Source organism: Puccinia triticina, chromosome 17A (genome assembly GCF_026914185.1).
Source record: "Puccinia triticina chromosome 17A, complete sequence".
NCBI classification, from domain to species: domain Eukaryota; kingdom Fungi; phylum Basidiomycota; class Pucciniomycetes; order Pucciniales; family Pucciniaceae; genus Puccinia; species Puccinia triticina.
Genome location: NC_070574.1, coordinates 3,790,029 through 3,812,986, shown reverse-complemented (window position 1 = coordinate 3,812,986; position 22,958 = coordinate 3,790,029). Strand labels below are relative to the sequence as shown.

Genomic DNA, 22,958 nt, shown 5'->3' with positions numbered 1-22,958 from the left:
GTTTATTCTTCAGTTTGATGAGACTTGTATTTATTTTTTTCTGACTTGTCACCTCTTCATATTTCTTGGTCCTAACATATAGCTATGTGGGTTTGTCTCTCTGTTTTGTTGTTCTCTCTTTTCCTTTGTTTGTGTTTCATTTCCTAGTTGTCTGTTGTGTGTAGTTAGGGATGTGATGACATGTACTGTGACATGTCACTCCCCAGAGTCCAAGTTCAAGTTCAAACTTGGATGATGGGGCGGCATGGGACTTGCTCTGATCCACAAGGAATTCCATCATCTTTCTGATCTGCTGGCAGTATCCCCAGCACTTTCCTGATCCTTGGCCAAGTGGCCCGTATCCAAATCACCTTGATCATCACCGGCAGTATCCCCGGCATCCTTTCCTGATTCTTCTCTCATCTTTTCATCCACCAAACCCACTGAGGGTATTCCATCCCCTTTGTCTCAATCATCTTGATCATCCCCAATATCCTTTCCCGATTCTTCTCTCATCTTTTCATCCACCAAACCCGCTGAGGGTATTCCATCCCCGTTGTCTCTCAAAAATCCACCCCCAACACCATCAAATTTTGATCCTCATCTCATTTGCCGGACCAACCACAAGGGCAGCTCACTCAGCACCATCCCCTCAACGCTGTGCCTACTGCCTGGCACGGTAGGAGTTCCACAACGTGTCCCTTCATATGATTACATAAGCCACATTCACCCATGAGTACTTAGACTGTCCCCTTCATGCCCTTCCTAGCCTGGCAGATAATCCTGGACCCTTATATTCTCTCCCAGTGCTAGGTGAGTTTGTTATGGTCTGTTCTATGGAGAGCAAGATAGAGTCTGGAGTCTGGGGTTCTGGGATTCTGGATCCAAGATGGTAGATTGCAAGATGAGGAAGAGGCTTGGATCTCCAGCCTCTCAAACCTTGAGTATGGTCTGTGACATGTACATGTAGTCTATGTACATGTGAGTCTGCACTGCGGAGCCCGCGCTACGGCTCATAACACTATCACCCCTTCAATGCCCAAGCCGCCTGTGAGCCCCACCTTTCTCAAATGGCTGTTGCGTCAAGGCTTTAAACCGTTGGCAAGAATCACATCCATCCACGTATTGATTGACAAACTTTTTCTGGCTGTTCCACACAAAACTCTGCCGGATCAGGGCAAGGGTGCCAGATTGGCCTGGGTGACCCGCCGCTTTTCTGTGTTTGCTCTTCAATATCTCTGTCCGCAGTGCTGGTTCTGCTGGTACGACGATCTGTCCTTTGTTGTGCAAAATGCTGTCTGCCTCTGTGTATCTGTTCCGGTGTGAGAATAAAAGCTGGAAAGTCAGTGGAAATGTCTGCTAACCGCCTTCTTCAAGAATATTAGTGTCCGGGCTGTGTGATTGTCGGTGACTCGGCTCCGCACTGCTACTTTTCACTAGTCTTCAGTGCTCCTCTCTGAGCCTGATCTATAGTGTAATAATCCGCAAGTGAATAAAGCTCCGCACTCCCTAAGCACAGAATCCGCAAGTAACTTCTGAAAGTAAAGATAAGGTCACGAACATGTCTTCTAATACTCTGGTATGTCCGTAAGTTGTAAGTACAATAATGAGTAATCTGTAAGATGATAGCATAATCGAATTCCCCAAAAGAGAAGAAAAATCCCTGAGCCCCCTTTTCCTGTCCTTCCCTCCACGCACATCACCGTTCCCACCCAATCCCGCACATCTGACACTTTCACGCACTAGTCCTCCAGCTCCGCCTGCTCTTCCACATGTCACTCTCCCAGACTTTGCTCATCTTGGACACTTGACCTCCCACCATCCTCTGTCTAGCCCCCGCCAGTCGGTCTCTTGCCACCACCTCCATCCCAGTTCCACCCGCTTTGGCTGTTGTGGCTCACCATTGCAAGGGTCCTACAAAAATTATAAACCCATCAGAAAAGCAAATATGCATTGGATGAGAGAAAAATCATATCTCACACTTCCAATTGTCACAAAAGCATTCTACGGGAGCAAAATTGGAGGAATGTGTTAGCTCAAGGTGATTGTTAAAATCATCATCAAAATATCAACGCTTGTGTTTCAAGTAAGTGCAAATTCCACATGTCAATGTACTCACCATAGATTTTAGAATGTGAGCTACTGAAGCTCTCACAGTAATGTTTTGTAGTTCATTTTCAATTTGCTCAACACTACGGAATTGACTGGGGTCAATAAGACCCTCCCAATAGAGCTCCAGCCATACCCTCAGGTGAACTGATGCCGGTGTTGAGCTGAGAATGAGTTTGATTTCTAAGAGCCTCCTGTCGTCCCCCCTCCACATAGAGAGGGACTTAGTTAAGTTAGATTGTTTCAGCGCCATCGCTCCAGCCCGATACATTTTCTCTTGCGTCCATGAGGGTGATGCACCTGTGATGGAGTGCAGATATGTGACGACATTGCGGTTTCAATCAAGCGACCACAACTACAATAGTGGAAGGGGTGTCGTCTTGGGTCAAATCTCCCTCCGACATGATGTGTTCCGTGTTGAGAGCTGGGAACACTGGACAGCATGCGCTCGCTGCTTGGCTACCACAGTTTCTTCAACATCCAGTACAACATAGATTCTGTCAGGAAGACGGTGTGGGAACACCCAAGCTGGTTACAATGAGCAGTAGACGTAGATCGCCTGTGGTCATGGACGGGTCGAGGAGCTCATGCTGTTGATACCTCTCAAGGCTCCACGGCGGCACCGCGATATAAGAAGGGCCAGTTTGGAGTGTTCAAGCCATCCCTCATCCTGCCAATCAATCCATAAGAGTCACTCCAACAGCTTTCCTCCACCCAATAATCACAAAGCTCCCATTACCCTAATCCTCCCTACCCCAATCACTCCCACACTTACCGCATTCCCAAGATGGTTTCCCTCGCATACCTGCTCACAATCCTCGCAGTCTTCGTTGCGGTCACTCGCGCCGAGGAGGTCACCGGCGGCAAGAAGTCTGACGATGTTGAATCGAAGTGGCTCGCCGGCCTCGGCTTCGGCCTGTCTCCATACTCGTACATGGGCTGGGGAATGCCATTGATGGGGGTCGGCAGTTGGCTCAGCCCCTGGATGTCAGGCTTGTACGGCGGCTGCTCCGCCTACAGCTTCTTGGGCCCCTTCTACAACGGCATGCTCTTCGCCAAGGCCGCCGACTCGGCTACCAGCGTCAGCCGACGCGCCATCTCGCTCGACTCCGACCTACTCTTCCGCAGAGCTAACGACGAGCAAGTCTCCTGCAAGAGCAACACCGGCGAGACTCACAGTTTCTCGACACAGGATTGCCTTGGGTATGTATCCTTCATTCTATTTATCATCCATCAGCGCTCCATCCTCGATCCGCAAGAAGCTAATCAACACTTTAACATATTTTCAGTGCCGCTCGCCAATTGGCTGAGAAGAGCCTTTCCAAGGCTTCTGTTGGTGCCTGCACATTGACTCTTGTCAGCCCCAAGGACCGGGTGCTAGCCAAAGATGTGTAAGTATCCGAGCTCGCCCCGACTTTCCAATCCGGTTGTCCGTTTCTTACCTTTTTGCCCGGCTGATGATGGTTTACTTGCACTTGAATCATTCAGCTCTTCGGCTGCATTGGAGAAGGCGACACGCAGCATGCTGAAGGCTTGCGCGGACTCGTCCACAGTAAGCAGCACCCCGTCTCTTTTCCACATCTTCCTCCGCTGACAGAAAGATTGGTCGCCCCATTAGCACGACCAGGCCCACCCTGCTGCCGACAAGGAAGTCGACCACAAACAGGTTGCTATGCTGCTTTCCAGGACGGCCTGAGTGGACTATTGACTATGTATCATGTCTCAACAGCGCCTTCCGCCTCATTAAACTCTACCATTCTATGTTTGTATCTCTTCCCACTTGTATCTCTTGTATCTCTACATCAAGCTTGTCAAATTAAAAGATTTACCAATAGAAATATATTTATAACTAAAACACTCAGCATCATCTTAATCTTCTTCAAGCTTTTCATTACCTCCAAAAATGGAGAGAAAACATCAAACAAGACATTGCTTTTTGCAGCTGAGATGTGTCCTACCAGTTATCATTTTCAAGGAACCAAAATTTGGAAGAAATACGCGCCCCAAAAGACAAATTTTTGTCCCCCCAACTGTCCGGACCCTCAAAAAAACAGTGCTGCTTATTGCCTTGCGCAACTGTAGCTACCAAATTCAACTGCACCGGGATGATCTAAGTAAGCCCAAGCTAAATCAGCTTCAAGCTCCAAATCCAGCTACCCGCTACCTTAGCTAGTTCCCTCCTCAGGGGAGCAAAGCAACCTTTCAACTTTGGTGGGCAGTTTTTCATAATCAAACTCACTCATCTCTGGACATGTTTCCTTCTACTTTTCATTTTCTGGGACCACCTCAGCTGTCCTCATCTATGTACTATCCTCATGTAACCCCAAAACTTCTACTTAATCTGAAATATCCTTTGTAATATCAATAGTTTTGGATTGTCTACAGTGCAAGATGTGTGATACATTATGAAGCACACCCAATTGTGTCATAGCAAAGGAATTTGAGTGCCCCTCAAGGCCTCCCAAAAATTGAAATCTATCTAGCAAGATTCTCCATGATCTTGTGCATCTTTTGTCTCCCTACTACCTAATCACCCAATGAGAAATGGTGCTGCTACAACAAGTTGGAAATTTCCATTTTGAAATTCTCTCAGGCTGTGGGATTGACTTAGCTCATAATCCCCTCATTTGGAGGGTACCTGTGGGACAGTGTCCCCCCTCCATATAGAGAGGGACTTGGTTAAGTTAGAGCTAACAACACCAGGAAAATAAAATGGTCAGTTGATGACAAGTGACATCACACCAGCTCCAGCCAGCTACCCAACATCTATCCAATATCTATCCACTATCTACCCCAATCTCTCAACTGTCTCCTCAACTTCCAAAATTTACCAAGGAGGTCCTGTTCAGTTTTTGATGAGCCCAAATGATCATCAGTTCTTTCCAGCTGATACTCAGCTTTGGTACCCAGCTCATACTCAGCTTTTTTGCTCAGCTCATACTCAGCTTTTCCACGCAGCTCACTCTCAGAATCAGAATAAAAAATTATTACCAGTCCTTGCCTAGCTGATGCTCAGCTTTGTACTAGTCCTGGCACAGCTGATGTTCAGCTTTGTACCAGTCCTGGCACAGCTGATGTTCAGCTTTGTACCAGTCCTGGCACAGCTGATGTTCAGCTTTGTACCAGTCCTTGCTTAGCCTTTTCCTAGTTCTGTCCCAGCTGATGCTCAGCTTGCTGAGTATCAGCTGAGCCAGGCCAGGGAAAAATATGGGAATTAGCTTGAACAGGACCAGAGCTGAAAATCAGCTAGGCTAGGTCCAAAACCAAGCATCAGCTGAGCCACGTCCAAGGCTGAGAATCAGCTGTGCCAGGGTCAAAAATGATCATCATGTGGCCGGTGCCAAAGCTGAGCATCAGCTGGGCCAGGGCAAAAAACTGAGCATCAGCTGAGCCAGGGTAAAAGCTGAGCATCAGCTGGGCCAGGGCCAAAGCTGAGCATCATCTGGTTTTGTCACATTGAGTGCTTTGATCCTGACATCTGTCATGCAAGCCCTAGATGTTCTGTTGGAGAGGAGCAGCATTGGAGCAGTGTTGGAGTTGAAAACAAAGCTGTGTCATGTCACTTGCCACCAAGTGACTACTTTTTTTTCCTGGTGCAAGTGCTATGTTTAGCAACAGTTAGCTTGCAAGCTAACTGGAATTGACCCACGCACAAAACTGAATTTGAAGCCTAACTAGCCACCAGTACATGTGACCTCACTCTTGCTACTTTAGCTACAGCAAGGCCAAGAAAGCTTTCAGTTCTGCAAGTCTGAAATTCCAAGGAAAGACCTCAACAAAATCAGACACTGGGCCCATATTCTTTCAATCCCTCTGTTCTTCCCTCTCTCAAAATCCCATACCCCTCAACCCGCTCCCCCGCAAAAATGCCCCCCTATCAAACTCCCCCTCTGCGCTCAACCAGACCCAACCACAATCCAGCCAGACTCACCGACCCTCCCCAAAAATAATCCCAGCATTGGTTAGTTCCCCAACCCTTTTTCATCCATACAATCATTATTTCTGCTTCCTGTTGGTTGGCTGACTCATGGAAGGCTTTCTCTGCTTGCCAGTTACACATGACAACCGGTGTGGATGTGCGAGAGAAATTTCAATGTTGAAAGGGATTGAAGTACCTGACCTTCAACTTGCGGGACAGGCCCTCTTCCACAAGGCCAAATTGACGATGCTTGGCACTACCAAGGAATATGTTGGCTGTCCTGAACTAAACTACCATAACACTAGATTTGAGCAAGCCCCCAAGAAATATCAGCAAGGCGCCCCAAAGGTTGCAAGGAAACCATACCACCCTCCAGGCCGCCAGGCACCAGAACAAGTTACTGAACATTGCAAATCATACAAACTCAACCAAGCCTTCAAGTTGGACCGTGAGAAGGCTGTCGAATGGTTCAAGAAAGACCAACGCAAAGAGTGGAGCAAGACTCAATTATCTAGACAAGACCTTCCAGCAGATGCAGAAGAGAGTGAACCGGATGACGATCCACCCCCTGAAATCCCTGATGCCATACGCGACTCTGAGGACATCAAAAGCTTTATTGATCATTTTAACTATTCCATGCTGGCCATCGAAGTTAATACCAAACTTGTAATCAGGAAATAAAAAAGATCCAGAGGAAATATCATAATTATCAGAGCTAGTAGCCAATTGGCCATCTTCAGAAACTGTGGGAAAAGATAAAACAAAGGCAAATTAGGAAACATCTTGATCATCCTTGTGTGGCGGATTGAAAAAACCGTCGGTTGTAAATGTTAGATGTGGTGAACAATCTGATTCTTCAAGCTTCTTGCCGTACTCCAGGGCACCCAAGGAAAGAAGGTTGTTCTCTTTCATGATTTTGTGATTGGAGCCAAAAGGAATCTCAGCAAGTTGTTTAAAAAGCTGTCCAATACCCTGTTGGAGAGGTTGAAGGTTTGTCAAACTCCTCAGCTTGACTTGGTGCAAACTTCTTGATGTATTTCCCGATAATCTGATCCTTATCAGAGGATTTCCTCCACCCAATCGCCCACATTAGTCCTACCCAGGCTTGTGTTGCGCAAACTATCGGATTGATAAAGGATTTTGATTTGTGTAGGAAGGTGGAAATAAAGTTGAGGTCATCTTTCTCCTGGTCCAATAAGTCATTGAATTTTGTGAACTCGATGATAGCAATAATTGAGTTTTCATCCTCTGGGTCCCGGACAACGTTCCACCCAGTGTTGAAAAGACAAAAGTTGCTGATCAGTTTGTATGCTGCGGCAATCTCCACAGATGTTGGGCAGCGGGTTGGTATGAGTTTCCCTTGCCAGAGCGCAAATGGAACTGTAGGATACAAATTCATCTCAAGAAAATCCGTGTTGAGCCACCAGAACTTCCTTCCCAACGGACCAATCTGACCCTCTATGAGTTTTGCACGCCCATTACGCTCGCGATTCAGCTTGTTCTTCTTTTTTTATTGCTGCCTGCACATATTTTTTTTCCTATGATGATCAATTCAAGGTCCCCAAATTAATAATACATCAAGATCCCATACATATCACATCATAGCATTAGGGATAAAAAAACCAAACAAACAAAAAGAAATTAGTGGTGCTGATTGTGTGAGTTTGACATAAGTGGAAGAGAAACTTTACTGCTTATTGGCCATCTCAACAGGGTTCAATCTGATTTCAGAGCTTTCCTAGATGTTTTATTGTTGGCTGGCAACAAATAATAAACAAGATGTCAGCCAGTTGGGGTTAGCAAGAAATGTTAAATGTAGTTGGAGAAACTTACACTGATTTTGTGGGAAGGGTCTTGTATTGGGGGTCGGTTACCCTCCTGGGTAGATGGGACCTTGGATCAGTGGGGCAAACAAAAAAAATCAAGAGATTGTGAGCGGTCCACCGATTTTGCCGAACCTAGAGTTGGGGACGGGTTTGCACACTGGGTAGGTGGTGAGAAGCTAACCAAACAAATTAGGGGGTATGTAGTTTTTTTGATGGGCAGCAGAAACTGAGATGAAACACCCTGTGCAGTAAATCAGTCTTGCCCGCACCCAAGACAGCCCGAGACCTGCTAGGATGGTAGGACCTGCTGAAACCTACTGCCAAATGCGTACATAAATATGTACATGGATCAGTCTAGCGGGGAACAACCAGAAGGTGTCCGACTCTTGCCAAGACCAGAGGAGACCAGAGGCTTTTCTACGGCCTAAACGCCAAACCCGAAACAGTAGAAAGAGATAGATCAGCCAGGATCAGCCGCTGAACAGACTCTGGAAGTTGAGGGAAGGTGCGTACACACCCGGGCAAATCGGGAAAAGCCCCTGCGCCCACCAGACACGAGTAGTACATGCGCCACGTGGGCGTTACAGGAAGCCAGCGTGACCAGGAGTCACGGTGGCGCCACCGTGATACACCCCTGTCCGCCCAAGCCTAAAAGGTGTCAGGATGAGCGGGATCTTGGCAGGTGCCGCTGAGGGCGCGAGCCGGGCGCCTCAGCGGGTTGCCAGCCATGCGTCACGGTTGGGCTGGCATCAGGCTGTGCCGCGAGCTGGGGTTGGCACCCTATTGCACAGGTCATCCTGACGCCAGCGGGCGTCTGCATGTTTTCCCACCCGCCTAGTTCGCCGCTTGGGCGCCTCAAGGGGGCGTGAGGCTGGGGTGCTTGTTGGTTTGCGCCTTTGTGTAGTACGTTTGGGCGGAGGCGGCAGGTGGGTAGGCACGGACGCGGCTCGAGGGCGCGGAGGCGGAGAGTCGGGAGACACGGCTCGGGCGGCAGCGCATGGCGGATCAAGGAGTTGAGGCGCTCCTCAACCAGCATTGGCCGGCGGGGAGGGCGGGTTGGTGGACTCCAACATATGGATTGAGGAGGCGCGGGCGGCTCTGGCTTGCAGAATTTTGGTGTGCGGTATGGTCCGGGGAGAGCTGGGCGGCAAGCCGGAAGGGGTATTGGACGGCTCATTCAGTGCCATCTTGGTGTCCTTGGTTGGGGTGGCTGAAGCGGAAAAGTGTTCAAAGTTAGCAATGAAACAACCAGTAGAGCGGAAAAGTTATTTACCTGGAGCTCGGGGGAGAGAACAATTGGCGTTGGGTCGCGCGGACGGACAGCAAGGCCTAGAGTCTGTGGACCAGAGGGGCATGGACGCTTTGGAGATTGCTCTGAAGAGTCCTCCAAGGGTCGCTTCAATCCAGCAATGAAAGATGGCCTAGCAGCTGAAGATGGTCCAGCGGCGGAGGACAATGCGGGCTCCTGGGGCCGTTTGAGACATTTGTAGACAAGAGGCTGGTTGACACTGTGTTTACTGGCCCACACCTGGGCTTTGCAGACGTAATCTTTGACGCTCAAGCAGTCGGCTTGTTTGGGTGGAGGCATCATGAGGTCTTCACCGTGTGCGGAGGGCGACTTGGTGCCGGAGCTGACCAAGATAATGGACAGGGAACGTTCCACACAAGAGAACTTGGGGATCCAGACGGCGGCGGACGATTTTGCAATTCGCGGTGTCTGCGAGAGCTGTCGGATTTGGGTGTGAAGGTGGAGCAGCGGCGTTTTGAATCTTGGCAGTTGTTACAGGCGCGACCGGCGCGGGAGTAGACGCAAGGGAGGCCAAGTCTAGTGCAACGATTGCAAGCTACCATGGTGAATGGGGAGTGATGGGTGGGAAAGGATGGGTGATGGGTATGGGAGAGGTGTTGAGTGTGTGGGAAGATCCTGGGGGCAGGACTTCAAAACTGGGGCAGATGTGGTTATTTACATAGGCAAGCGTGGTAGAATGTCCACTCGGGGATAGCGCGGGTGGGAATGCACAGAGCGGCACAGGAAGAGTGCTTTCCGGTGACATAAGCACTGAGGATGATGTCAGAAAAGCATGCTAGGAAAGCTTACGGAAAGTCACGCGCGGACCAGAATGCACAGATTGTGGATCACGGATTTTGGATTGGAGCGGAAAAGACAGGGCTGGACTGCGGCACACGTGGACTGGTAGCAGCAGTGCGTCAGGGCAGAAAGAACGGGGCCTGGTTGGGTGATAATGTGTTGTCTTACTGTAACTCAAACGGCATGTAAGCAAATAGTTTTTCATGCAATTCAAACTAAGTTTGCAAAAAATGATTATCCTTGCATAGAATGTTCAATATTGTCACAGTCTCTCCATGGAAATCTAAAGTCAAGAACTACACACCGGGGGTACTTCTTACCGTGAGGCAGTGTGGATCCAATGGGTGAAACCAATGTGGAATTCACTGTGCCCCAGGCAATTGTGGGCTCCCCATCGGAAATGGACAGGGTTATTGGATCCTCATTGCTCCAACAAGAAAACTTCAGTGGACTCCAAGCGAGTCAATTTATTTGCGGTGGAGTCCACCAGAGTAGCTTTTGTGTGCCGTGGAAGCCACACTTCTCAATTTCTGTGATGCTGATTCCACAGTTTTTCCGCTTATGCTTATACACATGCTTGTAGCGCGGCCATGGTGCATTGTGGGTCTCATCACTGTCAAACTGCTCCACCCGGTTAGGTTTACTTTGCAAAAAAACAACAAAGTCCCCTTGTGGCAAGGTAAGCCCTGATTACCCCCGACTCAACCAGCAGCACCATTGCCTCCAGCACTCCCGGATCACACACCCAGCCAGCAGCAGCAGCAGCCCCCAGCCAACCACTGCCCAACGTTACCCACTCCCACAGCCCTTGTCTGGCTTGCCCGGGGAGTCCTGCCAATGACGACCACCCCCAGCCAGCCAATCAACTTCTTCTGGACATGGGTAAACATTTTATCCATCCCCACCCACTTTCCGGCCGTACACCTCTTCCGCCAGCGCGAAGAGCTTTGCTTGGCTGACAAAGACTTTTTGTGGGCGTCCAGAGGTTTGAGCTTGGGTTGGGAAGCGAGGAAGGCTCGACCAACCGGGCCATTTCGCGCAACTGAGTTCTGCGGGCCTTATTGGAGCTCAGATGGAGATGGTCAGCAACTTTCTTAGCCTTCCCCTGAGCGAGAGTGCCCGTGATAGACATAATAGGTTTCTCGCCACCGGGACCAGGACCGAATGCGGGCGCCAAGGCGGTAAAGTTAGCTGTTCCAGTTCCAGCGGGAGGGGGAAGGGAAAAGCTGGAGGCGGAGACAGGCAGGTTGGAAATGCATCAATATTCACCAACCGCTTGTCTTCTCTGATCTCCTTTGTTGCCTCAATCCCATCCTTCACTGGTAATTGCAAGTCCATCTACAATTGTCCGGAAAAAAAATCCTTCTGAGGTTAAAATCAAAGCATGTCCAGATTAGGATGGATGGATTACGGACCAGGACAAGATGGAAGCTCCCAGTCCTCCACTCATCCACTGCTTCTTGACCGTTCATAGCAATGTCTAATTTGACGGACTTTTTGCGCATAAAGGTGGTGAGGATAGTCTGACTGATCCTGTTATCTGTAGAAGATATTGACACAAGTCTTAAATATCTGCCCAGATTGTGTGTGCTGCTGTGATGGGGGGCGAGCCAAGATTGCTGCTGGCTGTGCGTCTTGCTCTTTTCTTTCCTGGGGGGCTGACAGCAGCAATGGGTAGTTACGTTAAGTTACGTTATTCACGTAATTTGGGTAACGTAACTACCCTTGTTACCCGCAGCTTCCCGTTACGTTATTTGTAACGGGGTCTTTGCATGCCTCGTGCGTAACGTAACAGGCTCTTTTTTTGAGGTTGTTACTGCGCGTTATCCACCAGATAACGCGTAACGGTCTAAAATTGGCCGTTATCGGGCGTTATATGGCGCTCCGCAGGCGCCAGTAACGTAACGAACACCAATATTTTTCTGTCACGTTCCAGCGGTACCGTAATGCACTGCCGTTACAAATAACGGTAACGATAACGGCTGAAAATTTTTTACGTTACCGTTACGTTACCGTTATTGGCAACGTAACTACCCACCTTTGCTGACAGCCTTTTTCCTCTGTGATATCCTTCATTCTTGTTTTTTCACTCTGTTGCTCTCTCTCTCTCTCTCTGCATGATTTCCTTTTTTGTGATTGTTATTTTTTCTCAAATTGCACGGCCAAGTGATTGCAATGCAGCAGCTTGGGACCCTGCCAGTACAACTTTATGACATGATATCCGACGGATTTAGTATGTATGGTGCCCCTTCCTCCACAAGTGGATACCACAGTGAAGCTCAGGGTGTTGTTACACCCACCAAGGGTCCACTTGGAGCCGACCATTTGACTCATGGTGGGGCTGCCGTGGCCCGGGTTTCTTGTTTGTATCACAAGGAGTCCTCGCTGTGCCCACGGAAAGCCCAAGGCTTTTGTGGATTCGTCAAGGTGATCCCGTGGATACCCCCCCCCGTATCAAACTGGTGGTGAGCGTGTGGGCATGTGGACCAGGAGCCGCTGGTCCGCCCGCTGCACGGGTTCATTGTGGAATCCTTGTGGGTTCCAAGTGATGTCCCTGTGGAGGTACTCCCCGGGTGTGTCAGAATTCTGACTTCATCTTCTGCTCACATTATCTGTCTGGCCTAGTGGCCCCTGTTTAACTGTCTGACCAAGTGGTCTAATCCTGTCCTGTCCTGTTTGACCAAGTGGTCCTCCTGTTCCTGTCCCCTGTTCCTGTCCCCTGTTCCTGTCCTGTCCCCTGTCCTGTTCTGTCCATGTCACCTGTTCAGTTACCTGTCCAGTACCCTGTTCTGTTCTGTCCCCAGTTCTGTCCTGTCCCCTGTTCTGTCCTGTTACCTGTCCTGTCCTGTCCTGTCCTGTCACCTGTCCTGTCCCCTGTTATTGTGGTCAGGCCCCCCTTTGGATCTTGCTGGGGGGCTCTCTAGTTGTCTGGTTAAAGTCTGCTCCTCGGACATGAAATAAAGATCATTGAGTCTGAGCATCAGGCCAAGGCTGAGCATCAGCTGTGCCAGGGCCAAAGATGATTGTCAGGTGGCTGGTGCCAAAGCTGAGCATCAGCTGGGCCAGGGCAAAAGCTGAGCATCAGCTCAGCCACCATAAAAGCTGAGCATAAGCTCAGCCACCATAAAAGCTGAGCATCAACTGGGCCAGGGCCAAAGCTGAGAATCATCTGGTTTTGTCACATGGAGTGCTTTGATCCTGAAACCTGTCATGTGAGCCCTAGATGTGCTGGTAGAGAGGAGCAGCATTGGAGCAGTGTTGGAGCTGAGAGCAAAGCTGTGTCATGTCACTTGCCATCAACTCAATACTTTTTTTTCCTGGTGCACATCCCAAATGCCAGGGATTTATCAAGCAAATTTGGAATCACCACTGAGTATTTGACATCTTCTGCAATTGAATGCCAAAAGACGCAGAAAGATGTAGAGACCACACATGCCAACAGCACCTTGAAGTAAGACTGATTTCCCTAAACCCATAGCCTACCCTTTGATAAACATTTGAAAATGGGATTATTCCAAACAAAGAGTCTACATTTGTTCTTGAACTAAATCACATGATTTTATTACCTTTTATTCCTTGTTTTGTGAAAACTACAGCGTGGTTGAAAACAAAAGCGCGCAAAAGTGTATCATCAACTTGCCCGTTTGCAACTTTAGAAGCGCAGAGTTCAAGAAGAGAAAAAAACATGTCAGGACTGCAAAGGCATGCCGAGAAGCTGGGGTACCTATTTGATGCCAATTTTATGAGATGATTGTTATCCAGGCAGTAAATTGTCTCAGCTAGGCAACCGTTGTGGTGGCCCCTCTTGTGGCCAGCTAGTCAGGAGCATTGCCGCTGCCAGGATGATCATCAAGAGTCAAGTTTCACTTTCACTCTTCAAGCCTCAAGACTACAAGATCCTCAAGATGCAGAGTTCAGTTTTCCTTCTCCATCCCTGCTCATTCCTCAAACTCCTCCCTTCTTAAGACCCTTTCCCCTCCTCCCTCATTTCTTCTCATCCTTGCAAACTCTTTTGCCATTTCCCTTCTCTCTCATTTCCCCAGCCTCCTCATTGTTCTTGGTCCTAACACAGCAGCTGCTGTGGGTTTATTCCCTGATTTGTTGTGGTTTTCACCAGGGAGGAATCTGTTGCACTATCCAGAGAGTGCCAGACCGTAATTTTATCATTCTTCTTGTCTGAATTCAGTTCAATATCAAATTGCAAGTAAGCAGCAATCTTTTTTGAACTGAATGCTAACTTGAGTCACACATATGATGGATTGATCTTTAAGTAATTATGAATGCATGCATGCCTCCTGATGAAAGTATATTGAGCTTCTGTTTATAATAATCTACTTTCTGCATCTGCATCGGTTTACCTGATCATCCTCCCCTAACCTAACCAGAATTTACTCCCCAGTTTCTCTCCACTGTACCTCCTTAGGAAGGAGTAACACATTTCTGTCATCATAAGAGCAATTAATCAGAAGTCAAAACCTCTGTTTTTCTGCCCTAACTTTGTAGTGTCATGCCATCCAGACTTGAATACTTCACTGAATGCATGCTGCTGGTAAAATTTTTGTTGGCTAATGGGAGAGCTGATAGAGATGTGTGGAGAATTCACCAGAAAATCTGGCCTGCTGTGTATGAATTTTCAAATGAAAGACATTCCATGGCATGAACCCCACAAGTGACACCCCAGCGGCAATAGACCACTTCATGTTTATCCAATATAGCATTAAAAATCTGCAATTTGTTTAAGTTGGTCAGATTCTTCTGAAACTGAAAATTTATTATTTTTACTGATGGTTGAAAGATTTCTGTAATTTTATTGATAAAATGCAATAAAATTATTGTTAAATTCACCAGCTTGAACCTGGCTAATACAACATCACCAATCATCAAGGTGAATAAAAACTTCTCCCAATGACCAGAATACCTGGTCATCCAGAGGTGTCATAACTTCCCTTGATGACCAGTACTGACTGGCCAGGGAAGGGAGTTACAAATCCTCTTGAGAACTGGTAAATCTGATCATTGAGAGGGGTTGTAGCCCCAGTCAATGGCTGCTCCATACTGGTTGACTGTGTCAGCTGGTGCTCTCTCGCGGAGAGCTAGCTGGACAAAATAAATAGGTAATTCTGGATATGAATTACCTAAAGGGACTAGATACAATTATAATAAAGAGATAGAGAAGAAGGAAAAGAATATAGTAGGGAATATTTTGTGTTTATTTATGTCTACGCTATTATAGCGGATTGATACTAGTCTACAAAGACTGAATTAGCCGGTAAACCTGGCCTCTTTGATAAAAACTATCAAAGGAACAATCAAGATATGTTTCAGATTGTGATAGTTTATAGTCGTCTCAAGAGCACAACGGGTTATTACTATCAAAAACCAGGGGGGAATGTGTGGCACTCTCTAGAGAGTGCCAAGCCATATGTTTTTTTGGGAACACTGTATGATGTCAGCCGTGTGAGCATGTGTGATTCAGGCTACAAATATGTTGCGCGTATGTTCAACAAAGCTTTATCTTTGATCCACTCCATGGTATACACACTGGTAATTAAGTGGAGGGTACCTCCACTTGATGCTTGGTATACCCTAAGATTCTACACGTACTTGTGTTTACTAGACCTCAAGTGGAGACACCCTCCACTCTATGATTAGGGTGTGCAGTAATTGAGTGGAGATACCTTCCACCTAATGACTTTTGGACAAAAATTGAGTGGACACCAGGAAAAACAAATAGTCACTTGATGGCAAGTGACATGATGCAGCTTTGGTTTCTGCTCCAGAGCTACTCCAGCGCTGCTCCATAGAGAATAACGATTTGGACCCGGGTACAATTTACACCTGGGTACCGGTTGCGTTTTTTGCCCAAAGTAGGGACCAAGTACTGCACCCGGCACCGCCTGGCGGGTACCAGCGGTACTTTGCGCGCTTTTTTTTTAATAAATATCATTTTAATAAAAAAAAGCTATGTAATAGTATTGACTAACTATCTACAAAGCTGATGACAACTATTCCTCTTCATCCAAAGCTATTACCTTTCTCTTGGCCTTCAGATTAGTCCTGTTGTCGTTCTTAAGTGCCTGTTTCCAATCGGCCAAGGTACCCGGTTTGATCTTGTTGTTCTTTGAGTAGAAGGCAACAGTCATACCTCTACTCAAAGATTGAGGTGCAAGTTGGTGTCTCTTTGCCAAAACATAATCCCGACCAAAACTAAATGATTGCTCCACATTGACCGATGTGGCTAAAAATATGTAGATCAATCAGATAAAATTGAACCTAGGATTTGGTAGGTAAAGATTCAGCTCACCTGGGCAGGATAGAACATCCAGCGCCATGGGTGTTGCCAGACCGTTTCTGTTGGATCCACCACTGGAGAGGATCCACAGGTTTGTCGCCGTTGAGCACAAGTCCTCCACAAAGCCACTCGTCCAATGGGTTGGATGATAAGTCACCACCTTGGGCAGCAGCGGCATTTCCAAGGCCGGCAAGCATTCCGGTCTTGGGCTGTGAAAAAACAAGACAAAATACATTCAATTGGTCAACCAGAGGAGCCAAGGTACTCTGGATAGTATTAAATAAATGTACTCACCTTTGAGCTAGCAGTTCGTGCAGATGAGGCAGGGGTGATCGGTTGGGGCTTATAATGTGATACCCACATCTCTCGGGCAAGGCGTATGGCTTCAGCTGTCCATGATGGATCCCAGTTTTCCAGCTTGAAGTACTCGTCCTTAAACAACGGGTGCAGCACTGAAACAAGGTATGTAAGCAGGTTGACTTCTAGACAATCATGAAAGGAAAAAAATACATACATATTGTGATCCTGTAAAGAGGTGAATTGTCAGTCAGGCTATAGTATTTATTTGTTATCTTGATTCCAACCCGGCAGGCATTCCTCAATGCTGGCGGGTATTTAAGGTTGCTAATAACGGTGGATAGGTGGTCGGTGATTTGGTCAATGTACACTACTATGTTTGCTAAAAATGTTCAATACCGTCGCCAAATCACGAGCCAGTTCCAAGTCGGATTTGTTCAATTGATGCTTGCGGTCTACACCATGCCGTTTATGGCGCTGCCACTCAAACCTTACAGTAAAGCCATTGAGTCAGAAATTTGATTCAGGAAGGATCATCTGAACTCAAGGAATACTTACACAGCAGCTTGACACCTAATGATGCTGTTGAGTTGCGCACAGGTGGAGTTCCATTGTGTACTTACATCTCTTTCAATATTATGAGGAGTTTCACACTCTTTCTCGGCGCAAATCTTGATGAATTCAGCCTTGGAATTTGGCGAGTACCTTAGTTTCTTTGCAATCACTCAAAACTATACCAAAAAGGGTCAGATCCCATCAAACTGTTTTCAATCCTGAATAATGTTTGGCCTTACCTTTGCCAATGTGAGTCTACAAGAATTGGTTGTGTACGTATTGGCATCCTCTTCTTCACTCGCATTTTCTATGTCAGCCTCATCAAGTGATTCATCATCTACATCGCGTTGAGAACATGAGTTGTCGCTGTTGCTTGAATATTCATCTTCTGATGGGGCTTTCTCTCCACGTGGAACCCTAGCATGGATCAAATAAAAAAATAAGACAATTAAACACTACAGTAACTATATATTCTTGGGCAACTTACACTCTAATCTGCTCTTCAGCATTGCCATCATCAGAATCCGACCCGTCCGAATGTTCCTCCGCACCCGTTGGGCCGTGATTGTCGTTAGCATGATTCTTACTTCCAAATGGACGGAGAATAGCCTGGACGATGAGGTTTAGGATGTGCGCGAAGCATTGTATCCAATGTGGCTCCCCTTGAAATCGAGGCCACTTGAGTTTCTTGATCTCACGTACCATCACTTTGTTGTTCTTTGCATTATTGCTCACTATACCACAAATCTAAACAAACAAAAGGATTATTGATCAGCGTCGGAAGCAAGACAAAAACATAATGAATGGTGATCAGCATTGGAAGCAAGACAAAAACATAATGAATGGGCACACTTTATTTTGAATGCCAAATTTCTCAACTACTAAGCAGACTGTGTTGGCCAAGTAGACACCCGTGTGGCTTTTCAAAAGGCAAACAAAGTCGAGAGGCAAGGACTCGAGTTTGATATCACCAGTTTGATCTTCTGCTAATTGATACATGACAATTCCTAAGATGTTGTATCCATTTGGTGACTGCCATGTGTTGATTCCTAGATATAATGCACCGTTGTGTGCCTAAGAATCGAAGGAAGTCAGTGATAAAAACAAACAAAGGAAAAGAAAATCAAATCTGTAATTTCTTACATTCAAAGCAGCCCGGTATTCATGTTGGATAGCCGAGTAAAGGAGGTGGATGTCCTTTGAAACCAATTGCGGATTGGGTAAATGCTTGACGACCATAGGGTGGAGTATGGCCTTGTGACTGGCATTGACAAGTGCAGAAAAAGGCCTTGCAGCTTCAGCGCACCATATAGCGCATAGCTGAGGAACCTGAGGCTGTATCTGTCAGATCGCTTATATCAAAATCAAATACCAAAAAGAACTCACTTCTTTCGGATCTATTTCTCCTGTTCCTGTTATTCCAAGAGATGCCAAAGATTTACTAGTTCGAGATTGGTTGTGTTTGCGGAGGCAGATGGACGCGTGTTTGTTAAGATTACTACAAGAGGAGTCGGAGGTTGGTTGGTTGATCTTGGTACTACATCTGAGCGGGAATAGGGAATGAGAATCAGCTATATATACCGGTCATAACAGTTTGCAGAGCCTGAAACCTGACTAACAATTTGCATTCATAAGCAATCATTCGCCTGCCAAACTTATCCTTCTGATTTGATAGCTGTGGTGGCTTATACAATTGATATCCCATACTGACGGCGTTTGAGGCGACTTTCTGAGCCCTTACTGGATGCAGAAACAGAATCAGTAAATGAATAACCAATTTTTTTTTAAAAAAAAAAAAAACATGTAAACAAAAGATAGAAAACCCACATAACTCCTCCTCATCGGTGAGAGACTCCTGTCCGTACAATTGAAGGCAGTCGTGTGAGGGGATGGGTGCTGTTTAGGCTGCCCTCGTGGCTGGGTGGTCCGTGGTGGTGAGCGCTGAAAATGGGGGGGATCAGGGATAGCTATTGGGTTTTGGGTGGTTTTGAGAAGTTCGCCGGGGGTTTGGATCCTCGGCGGCGGTTGTTTTGTTTGAGGGGAAGGGAGATGTGATCTTAAGGAAGAGGAAGGAAAAAGATCCGGAAAACTCTGATGAAGGATGATCGGCGGGCGGAGCCCGTAAGTTGAAACTCTGAAGATAGGATCTATAAGCTCAGTGATGGTCCGTATTCCGGGGATCAGAATGCCATGGCCACCCATCATCCAAGTTCGAGCTGAACTTGGACTCCGGGAGACATGTCACATACATTTCATCACATCCTCCGCGCGCTACACGCGCACACACTCACAACAAACAAGATAAAAAAGAAGAAAGGAAACAACACAAGGGAAAATTAAGGAAAACACAGCGTGATGAGTCAGGAAGAAAAGAACCAGAGGGAGGAAAATAAAAAGAGGAAAGAGAAAACAGAAAACACTCAAGACAGGCAGAACAAACAGAAGAGAAAGAAATCAGAAACAAACAAGGAAATAAACCCACATCAGGCGCTGTGTTAGGACCAAGAAAGCTGAAGAGGCATGGGGAACTGAGAAGGAAGGGAGATGGGAAAATGGACAGAAGGAAAAGGAGAGATAGGGGAGCCAGTTGAAGGTGGAAATGTGATGAGAAGAGATCTTGAGGCCTGGGGAGTCGGGACTGCACCATAACTTTCATTGAGTCGCAAGACCCAATGTCGGATTACCTAATCAACTTTCATTGAGTCGCGGGACCCAATGTCGGATTACCTAATCAACTTTCATTGAGTCGCGGGACCCAATGTCGGATTACCTAATCAACTTTCATTGAGTCGCGGGACCCAATGACGGATTTCTGTCCACCCCAGCGTGGAAATTGAGTCTTGGGAAGTGAAAATAAACTTGAGTCTTGATGATCCTGCTGGCGGCGGTGATGCTCCTGAATAGCTGGCCACAAGAGGGGCCACCACATCGGTCAATGCTCGTCCTCCACACGAGGGCTGGGTGCTGGTTGGAGTGTTATTTTCATCGGCTTTGCTTGTATCTTAAATATCCTCTTGCGGCGGCAAAGATTCAACAATGGGATTTTCCAATCGGTTGCGCCCACAAGCCATGGTGACTTCTCTGGTGTTGTCGGAGAAGGGATTGGTTGATATCCGGCAACCTGCTTGGTGACTAAGAATGGGGGGACCCAACTCCAGTCTCCGAGGGACCCGACTAGAGGGGCTGGCACAGGGTACTTGCTCCCGCCCCCGCCATAGAGCCAAATGGGCGGGTACCGCCCCACTTTTCTCGAAAAAACAGGCACCCGGCACCGCCCAGCGGGTGCGCGGCGGGTGCCGGCGGTACCCGCCAGGCGGTGCCGGGTACCTAGCAACGGGTCCAAATCGTTATTCTCTAGTGTCAGAATATACAACAGAACATTCTAAACATGCCAGGGGTGCATACATGATGTCAGAATATACAACAGAACATTCTACCACATGCATAATGTGACAGTAGACTGCATGAGCTGTCATACAGGGGTAATTAGTGTATACACAAAGTCTGAGGCTTCAGAAACAGTGTAAATGATGTCATACTATGTATATAAAGGAGTGTATGTAGTTAATATGTAATGAGTGTAGCCTGACAGGGAGATGTATGTTTGTATCCTGTGATGTGTATATGTGTACTACTGTGAAACTTGGGTTGAGGCAGGTGACAGCTGGATTACTGGGGCTGGCCGTGTGATAGGTGTCCATGAGGTGTAACTTCCACACTAGAGGGGGCCCAGGGGTGCTTCCAGTGGTGACTAGGGGTGAAATTTGCCGTAGATTCCATTTCTGGGTTCCATTTGATGGTATCTTGAGGCCTATTATGGGTAATTATGTGGCATAGAAAAAACTTTTTATTTTTCCACTTTTCCGTCTACCACAACGGGAGTTACAGCAATGTCAGAAAAGCTTGCCAAATTTTGTGGCTGAAACAATTTCTGAATTTCAGCCACAGGCCTATGCAGCTTCACTCAAAATTGCATAAGATTTTTTTACATAAAATCATAAACTGCAATTTTGGCTGGGAGATGTCACTTTAAGTTTTATGCACGCTGGCATCTGGATTTTATGTAAACAGTGTCATATGCAATTTTGAACACCATAACTGTACAGGCAGTCAAAACCCGTTCAGGCGGCTGGTTTTGCTTGACATGGGTGCTGGGCCGGGCCGGGCGAGGGGCAAGGGAGGCAGGAGCGGCGAAGGGCCGGATGGGGTAAAATTGCTCCAGGAATCTAATGGCGGGGCCCTCAAGGCCCCAAAGTGGAAAACAAAGAAACTGGTTTCTTTCTTCTGATGGCATTCCTGACGTACAGGAGCCATACAGGCTTTGAGGCTGAAATCAGCGGTCCAAAAGCTGGCTGCAAGCTTTTCTGACATTGCTGTACTACAGGTTACTACTCCTCCCAATGACCCGTACACCAGGAGAGCGGTTTTGGCTCCCTTGGACCGACAACCCAACAAGAAAGGGACACACATTGGCCTACCGTGTGAATGCATGGCAGCACGGCGTCAGGGTGTCCATCCTGTCAGGCTGCCGTGCGAATGCAGGGCAGCACGTCGTTGGGATCTCCAACCGTCAGGCTGCTGTACCTCTTGACGACAGGCAACCACCTCAGTCAATCCGCCGCAAGCCTGGCGGCGACCCGGTGGCTTGACCCAAATCGCGCTGCCTGTCAGCCGCCCGGTAGCCAACCTCGTCCTGGGCTCCCTTGGAGCAACAACCCAACAACATAAGACACACTGTTGGGCTGCCGTGCAAATGCAGGGCAGCACGTTGTCGGTGTATCGCGACGGTCAGTCTTTTTTCTGACACATCTGATACTTGAGACTTGAGCTCACAGGGCTGTCAAACCAACCCGGAAGCTGTCTCCTCAAGGCCCACCTGGGTCAAGATGACCGCGTTTTGCCGCCAGCTTGCCGTCAAGGCCTCCCTCAGCGTTGCATTTCCTATTCATCTCAGAGGTTATTATTTCATGTGAGAGCTCAAGAGAAAAAAAATTGAAGAGTTTTTTTTTTTTTTTTTTTTGGACAAAAAATGACTTTGCAAAAAATTGGGTCAGCCCATCTTGAGGATGCTACAGGCTATGCTTTAATCCTACCTGCCAACCGACAAATTGGTCTTTGGCCGAGTTTGCAGAAGCAGTGCGTCCAAGCTTGGGTTTCAGCGCAACATCAGTTCGAGGCTCGCTTGGAAGATATTTTTGCCGCGCGCCGAGTGTCTCATGGACTCTCACGGCCTCTCACGGCAGAGGTGCGAGTACATGATCCCACGCACCCCTCACATGACGGGTGGCTCGACAGCTGATTGCCGACGGGCCGCTCCTGGCTGCCCAAAAACAATAATCTCACGACCTGGAGAGTCGCTGAGAGATTTGTTTGAACAAGGGCAGCCTGTCGACGTCCTGCCCCTGCTGCCGTCAGATGTGCGGCAGCGCTTGAGGTCGGCCCGACACTGTGGCTGCAAACCGCGGTTTGGCTGGGTCAGGGAGGGTCAGGTTGCCCGCAAAAACGATCAGCAAACCGACGTCGGCGCACTCCCGTGGTGTAGAGCTGGCCATCGAGGGGAGTTGTTTCCAGATTTCGCGGGGAAATCTGGGCTCGATCATCCCAAAACCTAGATCTGTCTAGATTTCCCTGCCCTGCGAAATCTGGGAGATTCTGGGGTTCCAGATCGGCAGGAAGTCCTCCACATCCCATCACATCTGGGAGCCTTGCAGTTGTGGACATAGGCCCATTGCCAAGAAATCCAGCTTTCGGGCTCCAGATCACTTTGCAAGGGAGACCCTCAGATCTCGACGGCAAGTCCTCCAGTTAGCTGCGAGCCAAACTAGCCACCTTTAAGAGCAGATGTCCCCAATCTGGCGCTAAAAAAAGAATGCTGCTCTAATCGCAAGACTG

General features: G+C 47.7%; 2 protein-coding genes across 2 annotated transcripts; one reads left to right on the top strand and one right to left on the bottom strand.

The window, feature by feature from the left end:
* Positions 1-6,146: 6,146 nt before the first annotated feature.
* On the top strand, positions 6,147-6,688 carry PtA15_17A362 (uncharacterized protein; the record flags this gene model as incomplete). The annotated part of the gene is made up of 2 exons (XM_053164471.1): positions 6,147-6,164; positions 6,227-6,688. 2 exons carry the CDS (start codon positions 6,147-6,149, stop codon positions 6,686-6,688), a joined length of 480 nt encoding a protein of 159 aa, XP_053028435.1.
* A 1,494-nt stretch (positions 6,689-8,182) lies between these two features.
* On the bottom strand, positions 8,183-13,419 carry PtA15_17A361 (uncharacterized protein; the record flags this gene model as incomplete). The annotated part of the gene is made up of 4 exons (XM_053164470.1): positions 8,183-8,257; positions 8,636-8,727; positions 10,883-11,148; positions 13,406-13,419. The coding sequence occupies 4 exons, from the start codon at positions 13,417-13,419 to the stop codon at positions 8,183-8,185; spliced, it is 447 nt and encodes a 148-aa protein (XP_053028434.1).
* Between the last annotated feature and the right edge of the window lie 9,539 nt (positions 13,420-22,958).